Source organism: Typopeltis vanoorti, chromosome 13 (genome assembly GCF_054136105.1).
Source record: "Typopeltis vanoorti isolate ZY-2024b chromosome 13, IOZ_Tvanoo_1.0, whole genome shotgun sequence".
In the NCBI taxonomy this organism is placed as follows: domain Eukaryota; kingdom Metazoa; phylum Arthropoda; class Arachnida; order Uropygi; family Thelyphonidae; genus Typopeltis; species Typopeltis vanoorti.
The window spans coordinates 49,332,772-49,352,845 of NC_143561.1; the positions used below are offsets into that span (position 1 = coordinate 49,332,772).

Here is a 20,074-nt window from a genome sequence, read left to right on the forward strand (position 1 = left end):
TGGAGCAAGATACCAACACTCCTGTCTCAGTATCTCCTATAATGCAAAACACATTATACATGGTTAGAGTATAATACATTACACATGTATTATACTCTAACCAAGTGAAAAATAAACTTTCAAGAATCAAAAGAAATATACAAAAACAATAGAAATATAGCTAAAAACGTACAGAAAGCTCACCAAGATTCTTGAGACAGATAATATTAATAAAATAGAAGACATACATGGAAGATAAGACATAACCTACAAAATATTAAGGAAATTAAACAATAAAGAAAGAGGGCTGCTGGCAAAAATGACTGACAAGGACAGGTGGCATGCAAAAACCAGCTACAATCAGCACAGACCATGTATGATGAGCTCCAGAGAGCCAGTAACACCATGGTGAGCACTAATACTGTATGAAAAGAATTCCATTTACTAGGTTTCCACGGAATAGTAGTGGCACAGTTGTTGTTATGATGTTTGGCAAGCCGAACATCATAATAACAACAGACAAGGTGGCTCATCTGGCCTGGTGCAAAGAATGTGACCTGGACAATTGACCAGTGGAAAATGGTACTCTGGAGTGATGAATCAAGGTTCACCTGTTTCCATTCTGATGGCAGGGTGTGGAGGCAGCCTGGTGATTCTTGTTACCACAGTGTGTTGTACCCACATTAAAGTTTGGTGGTGAAAGAGTAATGGATTGTGGGATGCATTCAACTGTTTTGGAGTGGGACCACTGGTCGTTGCCCAGATGTGATTTTTTCCTTTTTTTTTTTCCCTCCATGGCATCGATGCATACAAGGAAAATGGCAGCCAGGGCTTCCTTGTTGACTGAGTTTAGCATGAGGCATTTGGGGTTATGGTACAAAAGCAAGGCTTGACAAGAGAGTATGTCATAAACGAATGGTTCATTTGCAAGTGAAAGAAACAAGGTGTGTGGAAAATGAAGTGATGAATATTAATGATGTAAAGAAAGATAGCAAAAGTGTTCTGGAGAATGCGGAGGTAGTGAATGCTATTGCACAAAACATAAAATGAGAGCATGAAAGAAGTGGCTGAAAGTAATATGGATGATGAGGTGATAGTAAGCAATGAAATAGCTTACATGGCATCCTTCAAAGGATAAAACAGGAACTACAGTGACTAGAGAAATGATTGTTATGCGGTATAGCAGGCAGGAGAATGAAAGAAAAAGAGAATGGGGAAGGTATGAAAGTGCGAGACCGAGAGGAGACCTTCACATAGCATTTAAAGGAATGTGGAGAACTGATCAGTGCTTCTGACCTAATGTCCAATCCTCACCTTCTCATGGTGCAACCTGTTAAGTATCTACCTGGATACTGAATGAACGAGGATGGGCTGACAATTTGGGATTTAGCTGACCAAATTGTATTTTTATTGGCTTAAATGAAAATAAAAAATGATAGTACAACATGACAGAATTTCATACCGGCTGGGGTGTGGTGTCGGCCAGTTAAACAAGACCCCCCCCCCTGTTGTTTTTTCCAGGGAACCAGGGCAAACAGCAAAAAGTCAGCTACTGGAACAAATCCTAAAACCCACCCCAACTCATCATCACCACCAGAGTTCAAGATTGGTACTATCAACATAAGAAGCCTGAATGGCAAAGAAATGGAGCTAGCTGAGGAATTGGATAAGTACCAGATTGACATAATAGGAGTTACTGAAACAAAAAAGGCAAAAACTGGTGAGATCTTTCTGAGCAATAAATACAAAATGTTATATTTAGGCTTTTCAAATATACAGGGTGTTCAGGATAAATTTGACATATTTATAATTAATTATATTTTTCCGTAAGTTACATGTATTAACACACACTTCTCTTCATTTAAAAGTTTGGACCCTTCTTCATTCATATACAAGATGTCAGAAAGGATGGATAGCTGGAACCCACCTGAATCATGGAAGAGAATAACTTGTATCATGATGATTCGTGCCCGCCATCAAAATAAGGATATTACGACTGCTGCCCAATGCTCCCTGAATACAGTAAAAACAATCAGGCATGAACTAGAGACTTGCAATGGTGACTACGAGGATGTAGCAAGAAGAAAGATCCCTAGCAGACAATCTGATTGCGTTCGTACAGCAGAATTCCTCGCAAATCTGCAGGAACAGGTGTTGAAGAACCCTGGCATTGGAATTCGGGCTTTGTTCGTGGAGTTGCTAACTGTAGTCAAGCCCTGGATAACAAGGGTAGCCAATGGTAGGCCGTATGTATGGCAGCAGGATTCGGCCCCTTGCCACACCTCTGGGAAAAGTCAAAAATGGTTGTCTGAAAATTTCTAGTACTTCACCAGTCCAAATGTTTGGCCTCCAAACTCCCCAGACCTTAACCCCATGGATTATTTTGTATGGGGCGCAGTTGAAAAAGACACCAATCGCACTTCCAGTAATACAAAAGCCCAGTTAATGGATAAAATTAAAAGTTTTTGCGGCCCTTCCCAGGGAGACTGTAGCATCAGCTTGTTCGAGGTTCCGAAGCAGAATTGAAGCTGTGATCGATGCTAATGGTGATGATTTTGAGTAAATCTTGTTGATAGTATTGTAATTAACTCTGCCTGTAATGTTTTTTTGTCAATTCATTAAATTTAATAGATACAAAGAAGATTTTCTTTTTCCTTACGAAACTGTCAAATTTATCCCGAACACCCTGTATATATATTTTTTTATAGCCTGGTCTGGATATCCTGTTCTAGTGTCTGGACATGAAACTTTTTCAGTCCACTTCCAGCCTTAAATAAGCTGGGTTGTGGTCTCATACCTGGCAATGAAATTCATCTACTATCTAAAGACAAACGCATCCATGCTCGTGGTGGGTTTTGAACAGCCTGTTGGTTTGAGAGTGGATATGCCTGACCTGGATGGCAATAAAATTACTTGGCTTATAAAACAGCCATGGGTCTTTATTATCCTTCTGGCTATGTGTTTTTTTTTTGTTTTTTTTTTACTTCATTTATTATTGAAATTGGGATTTCAGTATGGCATTTATATTAAATATATAATTTCCATACAGCATATTTAACTTACTGCAGTTATTTATTCTCTAATTTTAGAAGTGTGTTGAAGACATTTCATTAACATATAAATATTTCTATTTTAGGCGCCTGCCAAACCACCAAAATCTTCAAAAGTGTTGGATCGCGTGAGCTATTTCCAGAAGATTCATGCATCTTAAGGGGGGGGGGGGGAGAAAAAGAAGAAAAAAATGTCTTTCAGGTAGCAGTTTGTGATAGCATGTGTTTATTGGTACATATTCCTATGGACTAAATGCAACTGAATGTGAATATATTCTTACAGTTCTCAGAGGAAAAGACACTGTAAACTGTATTAAGAAATACATCTCAGGTGTATCCAAACTTAGATGTATGGAAGACTTCAGATTATTGTATATACCTCAGAATTGAATTTCCTACCACAATGTAGGAAAGATTTCATTTTAATATAACATTAATTGTTTAAATATTGAAGCTTATTTAATGTGTGGAGTCCATTTGACTGTGTGCAATTTGATATTTTATGAAAATATCTCATTTGTATATGCAGAACACTTGAAAAAAGTTTCATGTTTTTTAAATTTTTTATTTTTAATGGGAGCCTAAAATCTGATAATTAAAAAAAAAAATTTTTTTTTATAATTAGAGTTATGGTGAAATTTGGAGGAAGTTAAGATGTTAACAAGACATTTAGTATATTTCTTGCTTGTTTTGTGTAGATATTAAGAATGTTAATATGTAAGAAATGTTTCAGAATAGGAAAATTTTCACTACTTATGCATATGTATATAGTTTTCATAGCTGTGCCTGAAATAGTTGCATATAAATCTTAAGAGCATATTTATATATGCCATTTATCACTACTCTACTGTTTTTTTTTTTCATTATAATATTTGTATTTTATTAGAAAAATGAAAAATTGGGACTTGTAGTATGTAAATAGTTAATATTACTTTATATCTGAATCTATTATTTCTGCTAAACTGCAGTGTAAATTGATCTTACTTGCAAATTCTGCATATTAATTTAATGTTGACCAAGTATGGTAATTAAGAGCTTTCATTATTGTTCTGCTTTATGTAAATATGAAAAATTTCATTGCTTTGAGTTGCCTGTCATAGAGAATGTTATTTTTGAATCCCTAATAGTAGACTTACATGTTTAAAACATATACATAATTTTACTTGTATATTTGATATTAAAGAATCTTCATATAGATAAATAATTACAAATATCCATGCATTCCTCAACTCCATTCAAGCAAATTTTATATTTGCTTGCCATCTGAGTTATAGCTTATGAATTCTTCCAACAATTACTTTGAAGTAGTGATTTGAAATTGTAAAGAAAATTCTTATTTAATTAAATTTTCATTTGGGATGCATAAAATTGTCACAAGTAATGTGAAATTTTTTTTTTCAACCATCAAGCTTCTGGTGGCTTGATTTTGTAACTTAGTGAAGCAAGTTAGTTTTTAAAATTTAAAATACTGTTTATACTTTTGTTTCAATAGAACACAGAAAATAATTTTTGATGGTCTTTTTGTATAGCTTAGATAAAATAATTAATTTTGTAATACTATTTTTTTTTATATCAAGAAACCGCTGATCTGTTTTAAGTTTTTCTCACTCAGTAAATTGCATTCTAGCCTGCTTTTGTTCTCCAAGAATTCATAGTATTAATACAATCATACATCATGTATTGGAATCCCTCTGTATAAATTCTGAAGTATGCTTGTAGTAAATGGTAAGAATTTGAGTGGTTCAGCTACTTTTATTCTTAAAAGTAGCTGAACCACAACTGAAAAATTCAGCTATAGGTCAGTCTCCCACTTAGATTTGGTGACATACAAGCACTACAAGATTAGCTGAATTTTAAAGCAAGAGCATTTTTGAACCTTAGCATTAGAAAATAGTGTTAGTCTGACTTAACAGCTTTTGATAGTCATAAAAAAGTCTAAAATGTTTTTAGATGTTTTATTGCACCATTCATGTTTTTGCACTGGATGCAGAATTGATCTGAATAACAGTGAACATTTGAACTCTTGAAATGTGACAATGGAATTTTTGAAATCCCAATCATTTCATAGTAATGTGATGATAGTAAATATCACATAAGAGTAATTACTAATCTTGAGAAATTCTGTGTTTGTAACATAAATACTGTTTTCGGTTTTGATATTTCTTCCAACATTTGAGCTGCTCTTTGCAAGTCTAGCACTGTTTATTGAATCGGAATTATAAAAATGTCCCATTTTTGCATTTCACTTGTATATCTTGAAATCATTTTCTGAAATGTGCTCTCAAGTGATGTACTGGCTGTCATGATATTCAATACAGTTAAACTTCTTTATCAGGCTTTTTCCAAAATGTATTGCATAGGTTTCTGATTGAATCTGTCATCAGTCTTGATCGCATCAAGTCTTTCTCTGGACCTTTCCTTTTTTTTTTTACTTGAGTACCTGTTTTAATCGTTTATCTCCCATTCTGTTTCAATGACCATAGCTCATATGAGCTCTACTTATACATTTGTGACTGTGAAATTCCTTTTTAATCTAATACCTTACATATAATATAGTTTTCCTCTAATGCCATTAACTCTTTTTTGACAGCACAGTAATAAATATTTATAACAGTTATAAATGGAGAAAGAGAGACTTTGGTGATATTTGCAATGATTTAGCTCTTAAGACTAATTGGTTAAAGGTGTCATTTTTGATCAGTTTAGGATAAATCACTTTTTTTTTTTTGTAGCATCTGTAGTATTTTATTCTTATTCTTTTATGATCACATTCACATTTTTTTTTTTTTTTTGCTTTTATTTTGTAATTATGTACTCTAATATATCATAAGTATTGAATGGATACCTCTTACGTTTTCAAACCAATTTGTCTATATTTTAGAATCTTTTAAGAGGAAAACTTCATTTTCTGATGTATGACATTCTTTAAATTCATGATTTCAGTGGTAAAACACATGGCATTCTTGATTGAAAATTAGTCTTATGTTAAGGGGTCCATGGTATTAAAAACTTTGCAAAGGGATCAATTATACCAGGAAAAGTAGCTGTGTTGGTTGCTTCCATAGTTCTGTAGTTGGACCATGTTGTATCTTTCAGACTTCAAGTAGTTGTGTATGTACATTTAGCTCAAAATACATTGTTTTTAAATAATGTTCATAAATTCCAGATCTGTTCACTAAGTATCTGTTATTTTTACTGCTTTTGTACTGATTTTTATGTACAGAGTGATAAACAAATGAAATTTCCTATATTTAAATAATTTTCTGTAAAATGAAGAAATCATATTTTATTTATTAATTTTTTAAAGATTAAACCCATTTTGATGATAAATGTTGCAATATTTGATGTGTTAATGATAAATTATATGAAATACTTTTGTTATATCTTGATTTAAAGGTGTTCATGTGTAATGAACTTCTTTAAAAAAAAACTGATTTTATCATACAAGATACCAGGATACCATTTTTTCCTATAAATTTCTCTAAGTGCATAGATCCAGAAACTTTAGCTAAGACAATTAGATAACTAGAAACAATAGGTAAGACAGAATAGGAATTTTTTATTTTTTTTAATCTGCTATTGACATCATTGAGATCAGTGAAATATTTGATTTAGTCTTAGGTTATGAAAATATTAAATGCTATAATATGCAAAGAAAGAAGATAGATTATACTCTCTATGGAATTATGGTCATTGCATACCATTGATTAATATTTAATCTTAATTTACTATTTATTATTTTTTTTATTTTACTTTGGAACATATTGTTGAAGAAGCCTTTGCCAGAATACTTTCAAGAGCAGACTTGTTATTTCATTTAGTAGCCTTGGAAAAGCAGTCAGCTTTAGATTGATGCTAGAACTTTCATTAAATTACTTTATATTTCATAAATCAGCTAGAAAGTTCTTCAATGAAACAGAATAAACAAGGAATATCAAAGTTGTTTGAGTGTTCTTTTCCCCACCATAAAAAAAAAAAAAAAAAAAAAAAAAAAAAAAAAAAAAACCATACTTTTTTTTTAAATATATATATATGACTCCCACTCACAAAAGATTTGTAAATCTATAGTACATTAGTATCATGTTGGGGTATGGATTTTCTTTATTTAACTTTTTATTTTTACATAATTCAGAAACCTTGTTCTGTATACAAAACATAATTTTTTTTCAAGCCATTTCAGGTCTCCTGTAAGTGGAGTTGCAATTTAATTGGATGATGAAATTCATTTCTTATCTAAAGGAATTCACAAACAAATCATGCAACCTACTCATTCTGAATGCTCTCTATCTTCAGCCCAACTGTCTTTTGTCCTCCTACCCAATCCATTGTTGGATGCTCCCAGATGAAATCTAAATCCTTTTAAGAGAATCCTCTCATCCTCTCCTTCTATCACTTAACATTTCTGCCTCTCTCTCTCTCTCCTTCAATTCAGTATTTGGGATTGTATAAAAATCTTTGGTCAGTAGTAAGTAAACAATACAACGATCTTTGGTCAGTAGTATGTAAACAGTATTACAAAGGGCAGTATAGATTCTTCATTTGTGTTTTCATTTTACTGAAATATATGAGCATTAATAAAATTCCAGTGACACCAACCAGTATTTTTACTGACTGCTACTTAAAATTTGATCATTTAAGCTCTTGCATACATAATCCATTCTGCCCCCATCCCTCCCCATATAATTTTGAATGAAAAAAAATGCATGCTCTCAAAATGCTTTTACATTGCTATGTTATATTCCTGTTCTGATTCATGATGGTGGAGAAATTGAGCATTTATAGACTTGCTATTTAACCCACCAGCTGACTGTGGTGGATGAAATGTCAACAGTCTTAAGCTTCATATCCATGTTATTTCAATGATACACTTTGCATGTATGTTTTGCTTGATGTCTATACACAACATGACAGATTGTGTGGTTAATTAAGAATTCTGAACTTCAGTTATTCTAACAAAACCTATAGGTTTTGAAAGTTAGGGGAACATAAGGAACACCATTCAAGTTAAGACACCTTGAAAATTATTTGTTTTATGTAAATATGCTCAGCTTCCTTATTTTTATTTATTTTTTAATTGCTAAAACTCTAAATAGGCTTTAAATATGATGTCGATAATGTTTACACAGTTAAATATATTTAGTCTTAATTTTGTTATAAAAGAATCTCCCAGTCCATCTTTTCCATTTTTTTATTTTATCTATCTGATGATCTGTTTTTTCACAGTTTACACAGTTTTCTTTGTTTACACAGTTAAATATATTTAGTCTTAATTTTGTTATAAAAGAAATCTCCAGGTCCATCTTTTCCATTTTCTTATTTTTTCCCCTACTAATGAATAACATCATTATTAGAAAAAATGTATAAGTTACTAGATTGCTGAAAGCTAAATAGGTCACTGGAAATCTCGTAACAGCAATCCATAGTGTCAGTGACATGCATTCTTTTGCCAGTTTGTCACCTAAGACCAGCTATCTTAGACTTGACTGAAAAAGGCCCTACTAAATTCTCATTCCAAACTGGATTTGGAAACAGTCTTTTTTGCCATTTAAACAATCTAGCCACAGATTTTTTTTTTAATAAACATCCATTCAAAATTGATTTGCATGTGTTGTTATTATCACTGGCAGAAGGATTTTCCTCTTATTTTTTAAATTTTGCTTATATTAAAACTATCGTACAAATGATAATATTAATAAAATTTGAATTTCTAAATTAAAAAAAATGAGGACATTTGTAATAATTGCTAATAAAATAGTTACATGTTTTGTATTCTGAAACGTATGGGAAAATGATGAAGATGCTCATATTCTCACATGAATTTTATTTCACCAGTTTCCTTGACCTTTTCTAAAGGAACACTCAGTTAGCTGTTGGAAGCTCATAATTTAAATGCTAAACTGTTTTTTTAGGGATACTTTGTATTTCAATCCATTAAAAATAATCTACTAGAGATTATTGTCTGGAATATTATTATTATGGACTACTCCATGGAGTCCTTAGACTCATCAAGGGAGGCCACACCTCAAAGTTACCTGGCATCTCTTTAACAGTTCACATTGCAACTGTTATTATTTTTCAGTTATTAGGTAAATAAGACAGGACTTTATTGTACTTCCATTATAATACTTATATATACTGAGAATTTTTTAAAAGAAGTTGCTGTATCTGTTATCATTCTTTTTGATTATTGAATCAGTTATTTAGAGATGATGTTCTGTGTAGGTAATTCTGGTAATGCTTTGACCCTGATTAAGGCAATATTATTATTATTTTTTCCATCATGTTTTGCCTTGTGTACTGCATTGACTTTTGGCACTATGTAATATGACCTATCAAATCTGATTTTTTATCAAAATTAATTTGGTTAGTATTCTAGGAATTACAGAATATTGTGAAATACTGTTTCTGGATTTATTCTATTAAACCATTTTGAAGTAGAGAAGTTCATTTTTATTTCATTAAAAAAGAATAAAAATAAATTCAGTTCTGAAATCAGCTTGGTATAACTCAATTTATCTGTGATCTGTGCAGAATATTGTTTGTTCAATACTGCATCATTAATATAAATACTATTACATTACGAGTAAACAGCTGAAATACTGAAGTGTTTGCATTACTACAGAATGTTCCAGAAAAATGATACCATGTACTGACATTTTTCATTGAAAGTAAATTTAATGTCATTGTCAGGATCTTATACAAGAAAGACCATAGCAAATAGCAATATAAATATCCAACTACAGTCAGCATCTATTCATGATCATATGAAGGCTGAACACGTCTATAAAAGTGATTTTTGTAAGTTTAAGTAGTGTTTATCACCATACCGTGCAGGATGAAATTTCTTCTACCACTAGGTACTAGAGATGGTCAGCTAATTATCAGTGTTGATGTGATCAGAAAAGCTGCTTGATAAGATGTCAATCTATTCATGCACCTAATAATATATTAATTGTGTATTTACAGTTTATAAATAATTAATTGGTTATAATTTAGCACTGATAACAGTTGAGGAACATGGTTTCTGATGGGAGGGGATATCCATAAGGATGTAGTGACTATCTGCTTTGATTGTTAAAAAAGCTTGTTGATTCCTGCAAATTTCTGTTCTTTGCTCCATGCATTGCACTGCCATGCATGCTACTCGAGCGCATCTTTTGTAATCTTGCCTTCTGCATCAGATGGTTTGAATCATCTAATTATTTGGCTAGAGCATGCTTTCAACGATCTCAAATTTCCTATTGCCAATTTTTGTATACACTGCTAAAAGTTTTTATGGCTTTTGAATGCATACAATTTGAAAACTGATGCTAGATTTTCTTTCATAGGATCCTGTCAAAGTATCTGGTAGCATTTTTGAAATATCAATATGCAATAAGTGTCTTTCCCTTAGTTTTTCTTGAATCTTAGCATAGAGATACATGTTATTTTTAAGTATTTTATACTTAAAATAACTAAGATTTTTATCATTTTTCATTGAGTACAATTATTTATCTGTACTCAATGAAAAATTTTGTATTAAATTATTTATATATAGTACCATTCAGTGCTGTAATAAACATTTATCTTATTCAGAATTTGTGCCTTTAACCATTGCTCTTTGCTAGTTCTAAAATTCCTAGTTCAAGTAGAGGAAATTGGGTTTTTAATCACAAAATACTAAATTTTGGTCAGCTATTATTTTGTGTACCCATTATACTGTTTATATAAAAGTGTATGTTCATTTCTTATGTGCCTTAGCCTTTAGATTTCTTTAGGAGTGCATCTGAGGAAAAAGAATGTTAGGATGTAGGATAACATATCAAAAATATTCAATTACCGGTTTTATAGGATCACCTTAGAATGTAACTTGATGATCCCTGACAACCAATAACATTGCAGAAGACTTGCAAATGCACTAAGTGGTTGCCTTGTCTTGTGCCTTTTTCATGTAGTTGAAGTTTAATAACTTTTTATCTTTTGGTAACTTTGAAAACAGTAAAACTGCAAAAGTTTAGCTTTAGTGTTTCATATTTAGAAAAGAACTGAGCAGTTAGATATTATGTGCTAGAGTGATAAAATGTATGTTGATGATCTTGTAATTCCCTAATTCCCTCAGCTATATAGTATTAGTAAGAAATATTCACAAATGGTAGGTTTAATTTAACTACAGAAAAAAAAAAAAATCAAATTGTGAATTTTGGCAGTTTCACTTCAGGGAGGGCCTTCCATGTTCACTAAATTTAATGAAAAACTTTGTATATTTCTAACACTTGATGTTCATAGCCATTTTGGAATTCACCGAAATTATTAAAAATCATTAAAAAATTATGTATTTTCTTAATGTTATCTGCAAAAATTTCAATATTTATAGTGAATGAAAATGTCTGAAAAAGAAATATAGATATCCTGTTTGCTAGTATTTTTTATTAATCATATAAAATATAAATCTGTACAGTAGATGCTGTATTTATAGTGTACATTGCATTTTGTATAAGCTTCAGTTTTGATAAAATTTTAATATATTGATAACTTCAAATACTATGTGAAGAAGATAAGATGCGATTTCAGTTATCTTAGTGTTATTCTCATTTGTAACAACTGTGTTACTAAATAACACGACACGTGTTGCTGGAGTTAATGTTTTGATATGTTACCTTTGCATGATGACTGTTATCATAAATTTTAAAAATTGAGTTTTTTGAAAGAAAAATTTACATAATAATGCATTATTATGTAAATACATTTTAAAATATATCACTCACACATGGGAGGTTACAGAACCTATAGTAAATTGATGCCATGTGTGAGCATTGTGCTTTTCTAAAGAGAATATTTGTCCCATTATCAAGACACTGTAAGCAGGGGTTGGCAAACTTTTTCTAAGGACTGGATAGTAAATATTTTATGCTTCACAGATCCAAGAGGTAAAATAGAGGATATCATATATATAGGATAGAAACCAAAATTTACACAATATTTTTATTAAAGTACAGAATATAATTGTGTGCAAACATTTAGGGAAATTAATGAGAAGTATGGATTTTTTTTTTTTTGAGACATAATTATGTTAAATTGTAGTTCAAATTTGAAGTGTTCCCAATCATTAAAATTGATTTACAAATGGTCATCAGATAGGTGGATCTGTTTTGACATGATGGTGCCTAATGCCAACTAAAAAGAGAATCCTTCCCCAAAAACTTTCAAGCTACTGAATTTGTGTATATATATATATATATATATATATATATATATATACACAAATAATTGCTAATAAACTCATGATATATACAACTAAGAAATGCTGGCACTCAAAAACACTGTCAAGTTAGCACTGTGTGTGTGTGTGTGTGTGGTATCAGTGGCAGTGAATGGCAATGAGAGTACATGTAACCACTGCCACAACTACACATGCAGAGTGAAAGCTGCCATAGATAATACACAAATGAGTGGGCATGGCTACGTCACATTAACACAACTGTATGGATACTGAAACGGCAATTTCATGATTCTGTCATGAAATACATTTAAAATAAAATCAATCTTAGCTTGTTGACCATATATAGTGGGCTGGATCTGGCACAGGCTGTAGTTTGCTGACCCCTGTTCTAGAGCATACCACAAAAGTTAGTTATTCCTGATCAAGTGTCTTTCTTTGCATCTTCCATATGAGAGATTTCAGTATGTTTACATAAGCTTCACTTAAGCTTAGTGTTGGATAGAAAATTTGCTGTTTTGCCTTAGAAATTGCAAGTACATTTTTTAAAAAAAAATTTTTTTTTTATATGTGAAAGTAGGGGGGGGGGGGATGTGATGAAGCTTGTTCTTGTGAACCATTTTAACTCATTTTGGTTCTCTGAAACATTTAAATTGAGCATGAAGATTCGGGCAGTTCTCAACTTCCATTTGATATCAGATTCATCACAGAAGTTATTATAGTAAACAGAAAAAGTATTTCTATAGAACAAATTACATAATAACCACAGTAACTTTAATGAAATGAAAGTACAGATATTTTGTACCATCATCAGTGCATAGAAACAAGCAAATCAAAGAACAGGAATACAAGCTACATACAACAATCAGTTTACCAATTTAAAAACGGCTGCCGTGTGCTAGAAATTAGTATATTAATAAATAATATTAAAACTTTTGGGAGATTCTATATAAACAGATAAATGTTACTTTGTTGTGTATTCTGTTATTGATTAAAACAAACCATGATGCAGGTAGTGTTATGTGGTTCAAAATGATTTTTGTGATTCTGACTGATTGGTAATGATTTGGCACCATACTAAAATGCAAATGATAGTTTACGATAAAACTTAAGTGATATGAAAATATAATAAGCATTTTTAATATCACTTATTATGCATTTGTGTTTTGTGCAGATTTTTTGTATAAGCCTGGTGTGTGTGTATGTATATATATATATATATATATATATATATGCTATTTCTGAATTTGATTGCGATGTAGATTTGAAGTTTTAATTGATGACCAAATATGATGGAAAGCAAAACAGCAAATTTCTCCTTCATAAATTCTCCTTCCCAATACATAATATGCCTTAATAATACCTGTGATTTATAACTCAGCTATAGACAGTTTATATTTCTTTTTAGAAATTTATTATATACCTCAAATGCGCAGTTTGTTCCTCATATTCCTCTCCTTACTACAGGTTAAGCATAAAGATATCACTACATAGAAATAAAATTTATACTGCTGTTATATAGCAGTAAAATTCCTGTTTGTACTGTAGTAAAACGTTTTTTACTATAACTTTGCTTACATTTTTCTTGTCTAAAAATGCAAAGCAGATATATTTAAATAACTTTAAAAAAAATTATAGAGTTCATAATTGTTGATAAATGACTTTAAATGTTGATATATAGAATTTATGAATTTTCTATTGCAGAGTTGGGAATAATAATTGTGAGAAAGAAATCTAAAAATTAGTATTCTTTTCAGTATGGAATTAGTATTCCATATTACTAAATTGTTAGTCATAGTGCCGTTATGTTTTTTGGGTGCCATTCTTTTGTTATGGACACTTTTGAGTAAGAAGGGGGAGAGGGATTATAGTTTAGTAATGTAGAATAAGTCTTTTAAAAAATTCACTTGTGTTCTCTTTGTTATTGCAGTCATTTTGATAAAACTCTCGTATTCAGAGGAGAGATTTAAGAAGATATTGATATATTAAACTTGGAATTTATATGATTAGTCAATTTTGCTACAGCATATTCATCATTGAGATTCTTTATTTCTAATTATTAAACTTACTGAAAGAACTTAAATCTAAAAATGAACATTTAAATTGTCCAAAACAAATAAGTACCTCTGCAGCATAATCATGAGAATGTATTGTTTGGTTGCAAAGTCCTAGATTTAATAATGTAACAGGGAACATTTATGAGGACTTTTTAACTTAAGGTGAGCTTGGAGGTCATAAGTGGCAGGGTTTCTCTCTCTCTCCCCTAAAACAAGTAAACTGACTGGAGAACCCATACATTAATCAGACTGAATACATTCGTCTTGATGCCTTAGTTGCCTTTGGACAATCCTAAACAAACAACTGAAACACAATAGATCAGAGAATTAACCACCTTTATTTTTTATTTTTAACTTTTAAAAATATTTAAAATTCAGTAAGATAAATCTCAATAACATAAATACAAAAAATTAAAAACAGTCAGTGTCTATGACCATGTTTTTAAATATTGAGTAGCTTGCCTTTTAATAAATATGCATTGATATGTGGAGGTTTTTTTCCCCCAGTGACTAAAGCTTTTCAGAAAAGGTCTCTTAGCATCAAAAATATTTCAATACTTTGCAACATGTTTTTATCTGATACTTATTATAGTTGAATATTTAAATATGAAAAATTTAAGTTTGCATTCTCTCTTAGCTACAGCTTTTGTTAAGTTGATTTCACTGGGAGATTGAAATTTTGGTTTTAAGTGTCGAGAAACATGGATTCCTGACTACCAAGTAGCATCTTGTTTTCTCTTTATAAATATGGTAACAAATCATTTTTTTAAAAAATTACAAGTAAATTTCTTACTATGTAACTCCTAGAACATTTAGTTGTAATTTGTGTCTTTTGTATTATTGGTAAGTTACATTACAATTTAAATTATTGCAAAATTAATTTACTGAAGTTTATGCACGTTGGGGGGGGGGGTTCACATAATCCCTTTAAAAGTATTATTTAAAGTTATTACGCATAACATGGTGGCAGTCTCAATAATGAATGCTAATCATCATGCAACATTAAAAGAGAAAAAAAAGCACTTTACAGAAAGTTAATGCTATGCAAGTGAGAGTTGAACATATTTAGAAATAGAATAAACAGAAGGCTGCCATATATATATGATTAGGAAATTAAGGTAGAGGATTATGCAACATTCTGTTTTTGATTTTATTGTATTTGATTTTATATGTGGCAGCCTTTCTGTTTATTATATTAACATTTAATTCATATAACATATATTAACTCACAGTTATGTGTTTTTGTTATATACAACTTTTTAATTTGACAGTGGTTGTAGCATTTTTTTCACTTATCACATCTTATTTGTTTCTATCACAACTCCAGGTGAATTGCATTAAGTAAAATTTCCTTTTCCCATTTATATTTTGCTTAGTTATTAATAATCTCAACCTTTGTCTTAAGTGCATTATTTTTGCATATAAATTTTAGCAATGCATCATGAACTTTTGTTTAAAATAATAAACTTATGTTTATTAAGGTGTAATAAATTTTGCTGTTTTATTACATGGATATCTTATATGCGAGTACCATATATACACACCCACCCACAATAAGAGGTAAAAAAAGTGCGACTGCTCACCATTATCTTTAACAATATTTATTCATTTGTTCATTAAAAAAAAAAAAGGATCCCTGAGTGAAACATGGGATTAGTAGTTAAGTATAAGTAAAAGATATATTTATCTGCTTTTTCATAGCAAGATTAAATTTTTATGTGAAACTTTAATACCTCCCATTCCTGCCCCTTTTAGACTTTTGTTTATTCCTCTTTAGAAAAGTTGAGGATGCCAGCTTTTTAGAGAAATGAACAGGAGCTCAAAAAAAAATCCAGTCAATGTAATATTTTCAGATTTTTAATGATAAAATCTAAATGCACTATAGATGATAGAAAGTTAGGCAAAGATCAGTTTTGAACTTAGAAGTGCTGTTGTAATTATTGTATTTATAGTGACGATAGAATTAAATTATATGTGCTGTTTAAGTAATAATTCTTTATTCTTTTCAGTACACATGTGGTATACCATAAATGTTGGTACAACTCGTATTGAAATTTTGAATAAGCTTTTGAATATTCCACTTATCAGTAAACTGACTTATCACAAGGGGCCATAAATGGGTCACGATGATTGTGTCACATTAAAATGCTGATGGATGAATAAAATAAATTTAATATCTTGGATTAATTGTCCGAGAATTTTACCAATTGGCTTTTGAATTTTCCTACAGTATAAAATTGTACTATTGTTCATATACTCTGTACTTCCCTTAGATATTTAGCAGTAAGGTTTTACATCTTGCATTAAATAAATGTCTTTTCTCTTATGTTATGCTCATTTGTAACTTGTCTTTATTGTTAAACCTTAGTGACTCAGAGATAAGAAAAAATTATATGTATAGTGACTGTTATATAGGTAGCACAGAAATTCTCTAAATGTGTGTATATGTATTTTTTAATTGGTGGTTATGTTCATGTAAATAGTTATTCACTTATATATGTATATTATAGATGCAAGGTGGCCTTCCAAGACATTAGCTTACTAAGCTAATTCATTACTGGACTTTTTATGAAAGGCATTAGTTTTTCACTTAGAAAATTATTGCAAAGTTTTGCACGACCACTATTCTCCAGTTTATCATGCATTTTTGAGGTGTAGGTAAACTATTTTTCCCGAGCTCTACTCTTTTCCTTTTGTTGTATATATTTTATTGTTATGCTTCATATATTTGCACCATGTAGTCAAGTTCATTTAAGCCGATTATACTCATTAGAGTTAAAGTGTATAGCAATTTATATCACTGTAGACAGTATAGTTTGTGAACTGTATGTAGTGTGATTACTTGATGTATATAGCTTCATGGTGCTTCCCATCCCATCTAATTAAGGTGACTTTTTTTTCTGCTGTCAATTGTATAGAATGCTGGTTCAGAAGATGTATACTTTAATGAAACTATTTATTTCTTTTTTTTTTTCTTTTTCTAAAGAATGTTTCTATTTAAATTTGGTTCTTTACTTTATAATAAATTTATTCCTAAAATGCTTTTAATTCATGTGTAATTTAATTTCTAATGGACATTCTTGAATTTTGATTTACAAACTACACATAATCTGAACAGCATTCCATAAATATATTTTCCTCCAGAATGTCATCAGTATACAGGGTGGTTCAAAATTCCAAGTACAAACTTTGAGGGAAGGTAGAGAACATCAAAATCAACCATATTCACATAGGAAAGCATGACTGGAAACACATGACCAGAAGGTACTAACAGGGACACAAAGATACAGAAATAACACAAGGCAGTAAGTAGTGTAAAAAAACTTTATTAGGCGTAACTGAACAGTTCAATAATAGTTGGATGCATAATATGGTAAATGAGGTGCATGTCTGCCATCTCTGCATTTGTAAAACGATGCATGTTCTTCGTACAATGTCGAGAAAGCTTGAATGAGGAAGCCCCAATTGCTCACCTGGAGCACTGGCGAACAGTATAGTTCGCCAGTGCTTCAGGTTTACCTATCACTTTTGGGTGGCGTTTCTGGTCATGCTTTCCTATGTGAATATGGTTGATTTTGATGTTCTCTACCTCTCCTCAAAGTTTGTACGTGGAATTTTGAACCACCCTGTATAGACATATGATTTGCTAGCAAAGATATTAATAGCTTTTTGTTTGGGGGGAAGGGGGTTGTTGGAGCAAAGTCTAACCAAGAAAATTTGCCCTTTCAGGGAGAGCTGGATTATAAATTAATTGTATGCATAGGTAACCGGTGACAATTTGGAGGTAGTTACATTTCTCATTTTTCAAGTGTTATAGTTTTGTATATAATTAAACGTGAATAATTTTATTTCATTTCTGTGAAATACACTCTTAGTTTGATAACGTAATACAAAACATGTATTAACCTGCAAATTGCCTTTTTTTTGCTAATCCAAGAAATGAATTAAATGGCAATTTCCATTGGACCAAACCTGTACACTCTATTTTTATACACAGCAGATGCACATACTAGAACATAAAAAATTGGAAATCTCTTTAGATACCAGTAGTATTTGTGGATTTTTTTTTTTTTTGGTCTGTACATATAGTAATTCAAGATTTCAAGCTATGCATTTTCCCTTATCTCAACTTTTTGAATTAATTGAATACCTTCTGTACTAGGTGATATCACTACAAGAAATGCTCTTTACATTTCTTTTTGAAAGTTTGACATAAGTAATGATTTCAAAATTAAATACTCTGCTTTTGTTTGTAAACTAATAATGCTGATTTCATAATGGAGGGTTTATTAAATCAAGAGGAACTGAACCAAATTGTAACTGATTTACAGGATGCTTCTGTAACCAGCACATTATGATGTGAATTTTGTCTCTATGTATATAAATTTAGGAATTGATTTGGAAATAAATGTATTTTAATCACTGTAACTGAATCTTTCCTTAGGATAAAGGCAGTTGAAGTAATTAACAATTGCTATTCTTAAAGAAATTTGTATATTTATCCATAAAAGTACCATATCCCTAATGGTCGAATTATTGCTTGGTCTGCATTAAATAATAAAAAAAACCTGTAGGGACATACAGTTATCTACATTGTATTTTATATATTGATTTTGCATAGTTCGTGATGTCTGACACAATTATTGCGGAGAAGAGAAGCCTTAAGTAGGCTTCTCTTCTCTTGTGTGTAGGTCTTTTGACCCTGATCATGGTTTTCCAGCTTTCTAAACATGCTCCTCCCCCACCCACACACCAGTCTGATAATGAGTTTGGTACTACAACTCATCCCCTCCCCCCATCCACATGATCACCAGTTTTACAGTTCTTAGATGCAGTGGTCTGATCTACAACTGGAATTCCAGCTTGCTTTTGAGATTCCAGCTGTTGAGATCAGGACTATGCAAGCTGGTTAAATTGTCTAATAGGAGTTAGTGAGTTGTGTATGGGGATACAATATTTTGAAAGGGAAAGGTGACAAGCAGAATGCCACATGTTGGCATCCTGCTTGTCCTCTAGGAAAAGTTTATTATTTCTACTTGTCAATGTCCTCGCATTGTGGGGCAATTTTATGGGTAATTTTTACACATTTGCAGTGCTTGTGTGCTCCTGAACTGCAGCTCTCTATCCATCAACACTCATGTTTCCTCCAACTTCTGGAGCAAAATTCCTGCAATAATACAGTAAACCTCTTTCCATCTTCTCTGTCCATAGTACATAACTTTACACTTTGAAATGCTGAACTAACATCTCCCATTCATCTGATTAAAAGTACTAACCTATTCAGATCATCTTGTAAGACCAGCACTTCCTGAAATTGCTCTTTCCAATTTAGCATCACCAGCAATGAACATCTCTCAAACCTTGAAGACTGTCAGACATGCTTCTGGTACTACTTAAAAACAGTAGTCCCAGAAGACAAGCAGGATACAACTCTGGTATCCTGCTTGTCTTCTGGGACTACTACACCACCTGTTATCCTATATGATATATATATATGTATCCACACAAAAGGATTTTTACAGAGCAGTTCACCATTTTATCTGGGCTAGGGACTGGACATATGGCTGGGGCATATTCATGACTGTAATCCACGTGTGTTCACAGGGCTGGTTTGCCTGTTCCGGGGAACGAGAAACCAAAGTTTCCAGGTGAAAAAAAAAAAAAAAAAACTCTACCTTTAGTATGAGACCATCTAACTCACCTTTAGTCAAAAGAGACAAGATAAAGGTTCTTCACGTCACTGATGGGAATTGAACCAAAGGGCTTAGTCTATACTGACTGAGCTACGGAGG

At 31.5% G+C, this 20,074-nt stretch overlaps 1 protein-coding gene across 1 annotated transcript in view; it reads left to right on the forward strand.

Moving 5' to 3' along the window:
* Nucleotides 1-18,705, forward strand: part of LOC150100134 (uncharacterized) — a 147,118-nt gene extending 128,413 nt beyond the window's left edge. The window contains exon 11 of the mRNA XM_090402601.1: nt 3,116-18,705. Within this exon, the coding sequence (XP_090258727.1) occupies nt 3,116-3,190 (75 nt within the window). The 3' untranslated portion in view covers nt 3,191-18,705. The remainder of the gene's footprint in view (nt 1-3,115) is intronic.
* Nucleotides 18,706-20,074: the final 1,369 nt, after the last annotated feature.